The sequence below is a fragment of the Oncorhynchus gorbuscha genome, unplaced genomic scaffold (assembly GCF_021184085.1).
Source record: "Oncorhynchus gorbuscha isolate QuinsamMale2020 ecotype Even-year unplaced genomic scaffold, OgorEven_v1.0 Un_scaffold_10050, whole genome shotgun sequence".
NCBI lineage: Eukaryota > Metazoa > Chordata > Actinopteri > Salmoniformes > Salmonidae > Oncorhynchus > Oncorhynchus gorbuscha.
The window spans coordinates 1-10,406 of NW_025752887.1; the positions used below are offsets into that span (position 1 = coordinate 1).

Consider the following 10,406-nt stretch of genomic DNA (forward strand, 5'->3'; position numbering starts at 1 on the left):
TTAATTGATCAATCAGTACAAGGGAGGTGCAAAATTCCTCAGACACCCGACCCTCGAGGACTGGAGTTTGACACGTGCTTTAGGCTAATAGTCCTAGTTACACAACGATCCCTATCAATCATATAGGAGATTTACATGCAACAAATAGACAAGCCAATATAAAAGACAGGAGTGTATGCTGGATTTACTTAAAGAACATTTTAATGACATTATTAATCAGTCCAGATGGAGAGAAGAGAACAGTAATGTTATGAGAAAAAGCCTCTACATGTTGCTGTTGCTGTACAGTCAGTAAGAGAGACAGAAAGACCAGGGACACACTGAGAAAATAAAAGCTACTTCATTCAACCATTTTGTCTTGACATTAGTTACCAGGTGGTTGTTACAAGTATTATAATTATTTACATAGTGCAAAGGACACACTGGTTGTCATGGCTCCAAACACACTGATGAGAGTTAGTTACTGAGAAACCTGCACAGCCAGTGTACATTTTAGTACTAGACACACCGTCGTTATCACCTGTATCAGGGAAGGGCTCAATTCAACTCATTCAGAAAATCCTCATAGAAAACATGGTCCGTTTTCAAATGACATGGTTTTTTTTTCTCAATGACATTTTTTGTCAGTTGAATTTCAATTCACTTCCTGAATTGAAAATGAATTGACCCAACTCCTGACTGTGTCTATTTATTACACAACTCCCTCTCATCCCTCCTTCCTTCATATTGCATATGACCCAGCATGCCACTCCTATACATGGCATCCTCCTCCATCTAATAATACATGACTTGATTTCTATCATTTCCCATCAAATTACATTAAACTTATTCCGATTTTTTATATCAAATGGCTTTAAGAAAAAGGTGATTGGGGTGTTTAATACACTGTAGTTCAAACATTTTAATTGTTCACATTTTATTTACATGGTTATAACTGAGAGAGGTGGATAATTGCTTCATGAATATTCAGAGGCTCCTGTGGTGGCTCCCTTTGACCCCTCTGTTACCAGTGAGTCGCATGTCCTGGGTCAAGTTGGACTACCTGTCAGCTTCAAACCCAAATAGTCTCTGATAATAGGTAGATACAGTACATTTACCTGCCCACCCCAACAAACACACCCACGCTGTCACCAGTCAATGGACTGGGACCTAAACCAAATGAAACCAGAGGCTATTAGTAAAACACAGAAGTCAGCTAGCAACAACAACAAACAATCCACTCAGAAAACTACCCCAAACAGATGAACACTTGTCAATATTATCATCAATATTACAGGTTAAAGAGTCTCAGAAACAGCTATACAGGTTATATACATCAGACATTTGTTCTGGCTTCAGTTACTGTTAGTATATGTCATGTGACATGTCATATCATTCATGTTTTCAAGGGACACGCCATTATTTTTAACACGCCATTTTCACATTAGTAGACATTGGTTTGGTCCTGGAGATAATGACTATGAGGTTAAAAAGTGGTGATATGCCCCTTTAAAAGCCCACCCACTGAAGATGATACATGATTACTGTGATGGTTAACCAATGGCAGAAACACATCCTGTAGGTTTGCACATTCCAGAAACTTTCACGAAAATTCCAAGGTTGGAGGATTAGGTATTTTCTGCTTATTCCCAACAGATTCTGTGAACCTTCCAACCGGGATTCCTGGAAAAGCAGGGAATTTTGTAATCCTAACAAGGTTTTAGATCGGTTTTTGGGAGACAGAGAAACATGGGAAGGATGACAACAATGTAACACAAGGCTTGATGATGGGACAGACAGACACACTTCCATCTGTAAACTCTCAGCCCTGCAGGGGCTCAGCAACCTTCTGCTTGGACTGAACCACCAGACCTCCACTATGAATAACCCAAGGATGACAGAGGAGACTTCTCTTCTAGTTAGTCTGTAGTCAGCAGTCTCAGGTCTATCATCTGGAGGGCTCGGTGTCATACAGACAGAGGGAGGCTTCTCTTCTAGTTAGTCTGTAGTCAGCAGTCTCAGGTCTATCATCTGGAGGGCTCGGTGTCATACAGACAGAGGGAGGCTTCTCTTCTAGTTAGTCTGTAGTCAGCAGTCTCAGGTCTATCATCTGGTGGGCTCTGTGCCATACAGACAGAGGGAGACTTCTCTTCTAGTTAGTCTGTAGTCAGCAGTCTCACTGACAGGTCTCATCTGGAGGGCTCGGTGTCATACAGACAGAGGGAGGCTTCTCTTCTAGTTAGTCTGTAGTCAGCAGTCTCAGGTCTATCATCTGGTGGGCTCTGTGCCATACAGACAGAGGGAGACTTCTTCTAGTTAGTCTGTAGTCAGCAGTTCAGGTCTATCATCTGGAGGGTAGTCAGACAGAGGGAGTCTCTAGTTAGTCTGTAGTCACAGGTCTATCATCTGGAGGGCTCTGTGTCATACAGACAGAGGGAGACTTCTCTTCTAGTTAGTCTGTAGTCAGTCTCAGTCTCAGGTCTATCATCTGAGGGCTCTGTGTCATACAGACAGAGGGAGACTTCTCTTCTAGTTAGTCTGTAGTCAGCAGTCTCACTGACAGGTCTATCATCTGGAGGGCTCTGTGTCATACAGACAGAGGGAGACTTCTCTTCTAGTTAGTCTGTAGTCAGCAGTCTCACTGACAGGTCTATCATCTGAGGGCTCTGTGTCATACAGACAGAGGAGACTTCTCTTCTAGATGGAGACTTCTATCATCTGGAGTGGCTCTGTGTCATACAGACAGATGGTAGTTAGACCTGAGACTGCTGACTACAGACTAACTAGAAGAGAAGTCTTCCATCAGCGACACAGCCCTCCAGATGATGACCTGAGACTGCTGACTACAGACTATCATCTGGAGGGCTCTGTGTCATACAGACAGAGGGAGACTTCTCTTCAGTCTTAGTCTGTCTATCATCTGAGGGCTCTGTGTCATACAGACAGAGGGAGACTTCTCTTCTAGTTAGTCTGTAGTCAGCAGTCTCAGGTCTATCATCTGGAGGGCTCTGCGTCATACAGACAGAGGGAAGCCTCTCCTCACAGCCTCTTCCTATCCTGGGGAAACCTGGAGTGGTGGGAAGGGAACCAGGGCTTCCCTTAGCCAGACCAGACCAGTCGATGCCAGACCGACCAGACCAGTTTAGCTGAGGCAGTTGTTCCAGGTCCACATCAGTGAGAGGAGGATGAGAGGAACAGAGGAGTCTATCCATCAGGGAGACCAGGAGAGATACTGTCTGTAGTTTGCAGGTTGGTCTGTGTGTGTGACTGCCTATCTGTGTGTGTGGACTGCCTATCTGTGTGTGTGTGGACTGCCTGTGTGTGTGTGCATGTGTATGGTCTGATTCCTGAGATAATGTCTGAAGTCCAAAGTTCCAGACAGAGAGAAGAGGAGAGTTGCTGGTTCAACTGTGAGAAAGAGGGAAGGGGGGTGATAGAGGTGAAAGAGTGCAGGTTTGGGGAACAGGTGTGAAGGGGGGGTGAGGAAGACAAGTGATGGAGTGTACACAGATGGAGCGACAGAGTGTACACAGATGGAGCGACAGAGTGTACACAGATGGCGCGACAGTGCACACAGATGGCGCGACAGTGCACACAGATGACGCGACAGAGTGTACACAGATGACGCGACAGAGTGTACACAGATGGAGCGACAGAGTGTACACAGATGGAGCGACAGAGTGTACACAGATGGAGCGACAGAGTGTACACAGATGGAGCGACAGAGTGTACACAGATGGAGCGACAGAGTGTACACAGATGGCGCGACAGAGTGTACACAGATGGCGCGACAGAGTGTACAGATGGCAGATGGAGCGACAGAGTGTACACAGATGGCGCGAGAAACAGATGAATGTAATCAGCCAGATGGCCTCCATCTTCTCCGTCTTCTCCAGAGTGTACATCAGCAGAATCCAACTCCTCTTCCTCCTCACTCTGAGTGTACACAGATGGAGCTGTCCAGAGCTCTTCCAGAGCTGAAGGTTCTCCAGCGTCTTAGAAACAAAAAGAGAAAGAGGGATGAATGAGGTCTAATCAGCCAGTGATATTATTGGCCTCCCATCTTCTCCCGCCTCCTCCAGCTACCGGGACCAGGGGTGGAGGTGTGACATCAGCAGAATCCAACTCCCTTGCCTGTCTCCTCACTGCTGCACTCCCTCCTCCTCCTCTCTCCTCCTCTTCTGAGCTAAGGGTGCTGTCCTGGCTCTTCCCCAGCTGAAGGTTCTCCAGCCGCCCATTAGACACCCAGTTGGACTCACGGACATTTTGATGACCGCAGGCACCTCACAGAGATGGGTCTGTGTGTACTCTTCCTCCTCCTCCTCCTCTTCCTCTGCCTCCAGCATACCGGGGACCAGGGTGGAGGTGGTGGAGGTGATGGAGGAGTTGAGGAGGTCCCTGACCTCAGCTCCCATCCAAACTGCCTGTCTCCGTGCTCTGATGGGAGGCCAGCTCCAACCGGGTCATCTCTTGCCCGGCCCTCCTCTCTTCCCGGCCTGGAGCCTGAGCAGGGATGGCTGCTCTGAGCTGGAGGGTAGTGGAGTAAGGGCTGCGGGGTTGGTGGTGGTGGGGGGGCTGGTTGTCTCTCTGCAACCTCAGAGATGGGTCAGGATGGCTGGGTTTAGCCTCCACAGGATCCAGCCCATCTGACATTCCACCATACTCCTTCCAGTTGGTCTCAGAGATGGGTGAGGAGACATTTTAGATTCAGAGATGGGTCAGAGTCAGGGCTAAAGAGTCGAGACATCTTTTCGTAGAGTTGATCTCAGAGATGGGTTCAGAGTCGGGTTAAAGGTCGGGACCAGGGTCATCTCTTACCATACTCCTTCTCGTTGACCTCAGAGATGGGTCAGAGTCAGGGTTAAAGGTCGGGGTCATCTCTTACCGTACTCCTTCTCGTTGATCTCAGAGATGGGTTCAGAGTCAGGGTTAAAGGTCGGGACCAGGGTCATCTCTTACCGTACTCCTTCTCGTTGACCTCAGAGATGGGTCAGAGTTAAAGGTCGGGGTCAACTCTTACCGTACTCCTTCTCGTTGACCTCAGAGATGGGTCAGAGTCAGGGTTAAAGGTCAGGGTCATCTCTTACCGTACTCCTTCTCGTTGACCTCAGAGATGGGTCAGAGTCAGGGTTAAAGGTCGGGGTCATCTCTTACCGTACTCCTTCTCGTTGACCTCAGAGATGGGTCAGAGTCAGGGCTAAAGGTCGCGGTCATCTCTTACCATACTCCTTCTCGTTGATCTCAGAGATGGGTCAGAGTCAGGGTTAAAGGTCGGGGTCATCTCTTACCGTACTCCTTCTCGTTGATCTCAGAGATGGGTTCAGAGTCGGGGTTAAAGGTCGGGACCAGGGTCATCTCTTACCGTACTCCTTCTCGTTGACCTCAGAGATGGGTCAGAGTCAGGGTTAAAGGTCGGGGTCATCTTACCGTACTCCTTCTCGTTGACCTCAGAGATGGGTCAGAGTTAAAGGTCGGGGTCATCTCTTACCGTACTCCTTCTCGTTGACCTCAGAGATGGGTCAGAGTCAGGGCTAAAGGTCGCGGTCATCTCTTACCGTACTCCTTCTCGTTGACCTCAGAGATGGGTCAGAGTCAGGGCTAAAGGTCGCGGTCATCTCTTACCGTACTCCTTCTCGTTGACCTCAGAGATGGGTCAGAGTCAGGGCTAAAGGTCGCGGTCATCTCTTACCGTACTCTTCTCGTTGACCTCAGAGATGGGTCAGAGTCAGGGCTAAAGGTCGGGGTCATCTCTTACCGTACTCCTTCTCGTTGACCTCAGAGATGGGTTCAGAGATGACGGAGCAGAAGGAGATGGCGGAGGCAGCGGAGGGGTTCCTGGAGTGGCCCATGTGGTGGGTGACCTTCTTGACGTTCTTCAGCGCCTCCTCAGCCTGCTCCTGCTCCAGCGCTGACACCATGTCCTTGTAGGACTTACGAGCATCCTCCGTCAGAGACACTAGCCGGTTAAACAGACCCTAGAGGAGGAGAGGGAGGGGTGGCGGACGGGGAGAGGGGAGAGAGAAAGACATCAAGACTTTACACACTTCCATTTGCTTTTTGTTACAGTATTAACAGGCGTTATAAACACGCAGAGTTCAACGTCTTACCTCTGCTCCAGAGAAATTGAAGACGCCCACCACACTGACAGGCACCAGTTTGTTGACACAGCGTCCCAGAGCCTTCCTACCCAGAGCAAACACAAACGGGATCTCCTGTTCTCTGGCCATGGCTATGACGTTGTACAGAGCCTCATCTAGACCCCCTGGGACATAAAATAACAGTCACTACTACTGTAGAACTACCACTATAAACAGTCCTGCTCCCTGGGCATGGCTGTCTATCATGTTTTACAGAGCCTCATCTAGACACCCTGGGACATAAAGTCACTAACAGAACTACTATAAACACTACTACTGTAGACAGAACTACCACTATAAAAACAGTCCTGCTCCCTGGGCATGGCTGTCTATCATGTTTTACAGAGCCTCCTCTAGACACCCTGGGACATAAAATAACAGTCACTACTACTGTAGAACTACCACTATAAACAGTCCTGCTCCCTGGGCATGGCTGTCTATCATGTTTTACAGAGCCTCATCTAGACACCCTGCAATAGACAACACACAGTCACTAGTTATGTAGAAGATTTGATGCAGCCTGTGTTGAGCATATGCTGCCTCTCTCTGGTGGACACTAAAGTGGCGATTGGGGATGAATATTTGAAATATTCATAAACTTAGCACGCATTTGGAACCCCACACCCCAAGATCAGGATGATGTTCAGATAGGCACACTAGCTAAACGCTTAGCAACCGCAAAAACAAAACCCCGTGTTCTTATTGGACCTGGTTGAGTAGTACACTCCGTGGTTCACTGCTTTTTAAAAAACATAACCCAAGATTAATGACAAGAATGACCCCTGACCTTTGGCCTGGATCTTCTCACAGTTGGGTGAGATGAGGACACACTTGATCTTGTGGAGCTTCATGTGTTTGGTGACCTCTCTAAGGCCCATGACCAGTCTGCGTTTGGTCTTGGCTTTGCTGGGGTCCTTCTGATAAACCCTCTCCTGGAACCGGACCAGTTCCTGCAGCAGCATCGTCACACTCTCATCTATCTCTTTATTCAACACCTGGTTACAGTACCTGGAGAGAGAAACACACACTAATATTATAAACACATTCATCTGTCTCCTTATTCAACACCTGGTTACAGTACCTGGAGAGAGAAATACACACTAATATTATAAACACATTCATCTGTGTCCTTATTCAACACCTGGTTACAGTACCTGGAGAGAGAGAAACACACACTAATATTATAAACACATTCATCTGTGTCCTTATTCAACACCTGGTTACAGTACCTGGAGAGAGAGAGAAACACACTAATATTATAAACACACACTAATATTATAAACACATTCATCTGTGTCCTTATTCAACACCTGGTTACAGTACCTGGAGAGAGAGAGAGATACACACTAATATTATAAACACATTCATCCATCTCCTTATTCAACATCTGGTTACAGTACCTGGAGAGAGAGAGATACACACTAATATTATAAACACACACTAATATTATAAACACATTCATCTGTGTCCTTATTCAACACCTGGTTACAGTACCTGGAGAGAGAGAGAAACACACTAATATTATAAAACACACACTAATATTATAAACACATTCATCTGTGTCCTTATTCAACACCTGGTTACAGTACCTGGAGAGAGAGAGATACACACTAATATTATAAACACATTCATCTGTCTCCTTATTCAACACCTTGTTACAGTACCTGGAGAGAGAGAGAAACACACACTAATATTATAAACACATTCATCTGTCTCCTTATTCAACACCTTGTTACAGTACCTGGAGACAGTGATAGAGAGAGAGAACTAGGGTTAAGTAACACTTGAGACAGTGATAGAAAGAGAACTAGGGGTTAGGTAACACTTGGAGACAGTGATAGAGAGAGGAACTAGGGGTTAGGTAACACTTGGAGACAGTGAGAGAGAGGGACTAGGTTAGGTAACACTTGGAGACAGTGAGAGAGAGGGACTAGGGGTTAGGTAACACTTGGAGACAATGAGAGAGAAAGAGAGAAAGAGAGACAGAGAGAGACAGAGAGAGAGAGACTAGGGTTAGATAACACTTGGAGACAGTGATAGAGAGAGGGACTAGGGTTAGGTAACACTTGGAGACAGTGAGAGAGAGAGGGACTAGGGTTAGTAACACTTGGAGACAGTGATAGAGAGAGTGACTAGGGTTAGATAACACTTGGAGACAGTATAGAGAGAGTGAACTAGGGGTTAGGTAACACTCTGGAGACAGTGATAGAGAGAGTGACTAGGGTTAGATAACACTTGAGACAGTGATAGAGAGAGGAACTAGGGTTAGGTAACACTTGGAGACAGTGATAGATATAGAACTAGGTTAGGTAACACTTGGAGACAGTGAGAGAGAGGACTAGGGTTAGGTAACACTTGGAGACAGTGAGAGAGAGGGACTAGGTTAGGTAAATACTTGGAGACAATGGAGGAGAGAAAGAGAGAAAGAGAGACAGAGAGAGAGAGACTAGGGTTAGGTAACACTTGGAGACAGTGATAGAGAGAGGAAACTAGGGGTTAGTAACACTTTGAGACAGTGAGAGAGGGACTAGGGTTAGGTAACACTTGGAGACAGTGATAGAGAGAGGAACTAGGCCAGTAACACTTGGAGACAGTGAGAGAGAGGGACTAGGGGTTAGATAAACACTTGAGACAGTGAGAGAGGGACTAGGGTTAGTAACACTTGGAGACAGTGAGAGACAGTGAGAGAGGGACTAGGATAGCTAACACTTGAGACAGGAGAGAGAGGGACTAGGGATAGCTAACACTTGAGACAGTGATAGAGAGAGGGACTAGGTTAGGTAACACTCGGGAGTCAGTGATAAAGAGAGGGACTAGGAGGAGACTAGAGAGAGTGACTAGGGTTAGATAACACTTGGAGACAGTGAGAGAGGGACTAGGGTTAGCCAACACTTGGAGACAGTGATAGAGAGGGACTAGGGTTAGCTAACACTTGAGACAGTGATAGAGAGGGACTAGGTTAGCCAACACTTGGAGACAGTGATAGAGAGGGACTAGGGTTAGGTAACACTTGAGACAGTAATAGAGAGGGACTAGGGTTAGGTAACACTTGAGACAGTAATAGAGAGGGACTAGGGTTAGGTAACACTTGGAGACAGTAATAGAGAGGGACTAGGGTTAGATAACACTTGGAGACAGTAATAGAGAGGACTAGGGTTAGGTAACATTGGAGACAGTGATAGAGAGGGACTAGGGTTAGGTAACACTTGGAGACAGTAATAGAGAGGACTAGGGTTAGGTAACACTTGAGACAGTGATAGAGAGAGTGACTAGAGTTAGATAACACTTGGAGACAGTGATAGAGAGGACTAGGTTAGGTAACACTGGAGACAGTAATAGAGAGGGACTAGGTTAGCTAACACTTGGAGACGTAATAGAGAGGGACTAGGTTAGCTAACACTGGAGACAGTAATAGAGAGGGACTAGGGTTAGATAACACTTGGAGACAGTAATAGAGAGGGACTAGGTTAGGTAACACTTGAGACAGTAATAGAGAGGACTAGGGTTAGGTAACACTTGGAGACAGTGAGAGAGGGACTAGGTTAGGTAAACACCTGAGACAGTAATAGAGAGGGACTAGGGTTAGATAACACTTGGAGACAGTAATAGAGAGGACTAGGGTTAGCTAACACTTGGAGACAGTAATAGAGAGGACTAGGTTAGCTAACACTTGAGACAGTAATAGAGAGGGACTAGGTTAGCTAACACTTGAGACAGTAATAGAGAGGGGACTAGGTTAGCTAACACTTGAGACAGTAATAGAGAGGGACTAGGGTTACTAACACTTGGAGACAGTAATAGAGAGGGGACTAGGGTTAGGTAACACTTGGAGACAGTGAGAGAGAGGGACTAGGGTTAGGTAACACTGGAGACAGTAATAGAGAGGGACTAGGTTAGATAACACTTGGAGACAGTAATAGAGAGGGACTAGGTTAGCTAACACTTGGAGACAGTAATAGAGAGGGACTAGGGTTAGCTAACACTTGAGACAGTAATAGAGAGGGACTAGGGTTAGCTAACACTCTGGAGACAGTAATAGAGAGGGACTAGGTTAGCTAACACTGTACAGGAGACAGTAATAGAGAGGACTAGGTTAGCTAACACTTGGAGACAGTAATAGAGAGGACTAGGGTTAGATAAATTCTGGAGACAGTGAGAGAGGGACTAGGGTTAGATAACACTCTGGAGACAGTAATAGAGAGGGACTAGGGTTAGTTAACACTCTGGAGACAGCAGAGAGGGACTAGGGTTATTAACACGGAGAGAGGGACTAGGGTTAGATAACACTTG

General features: G+C 46.6%; 1 protein-coding gene and 1 long non-coding RNA gene across 2 annotated transcripts; both read right to left on the minus strand.

Moving 5' to 3' along the window:
- Positions 1 to 4,791: 4,791 nt before the first annotated feature.
- On the minus strand, positions 4,792 to 5,651 carry LOC124030227. Its single transcript, XR_006837931.1, has 3 exons — positions 5,426 to 5,651; positions 5,086 to 5,152; positions 4,792 to 4,957 (listed from the first exon to the last, which is right to left on the minus strand). It is a non-coding gene; the product is annotated as an uncharacterized LOC124030227 (long non-coding RNA).
- A 72-nt stretch (positions 5,652 to 5,723) lies between these two features.
- Positions 5,724 to 7,124, minus strand: LOC124030228 (selenocysteine insertion sequence-binding protein 2-like; the record flags this gene model as incomplete). Its single annotated transcript, XM_046341659.1, has 3 exons — positions 5,724 to 5,954; positions 6,087 to 6,241; positions 6,904 to 7,124. Coding segments are annotated over 3 exons (607 nt in total), but the record flags the coding sequence as incomplete, so codon positions are not given.
- Between the last annotated feature and the right edge of the window lie 3,282 nt (positions 7,125 to 10,406).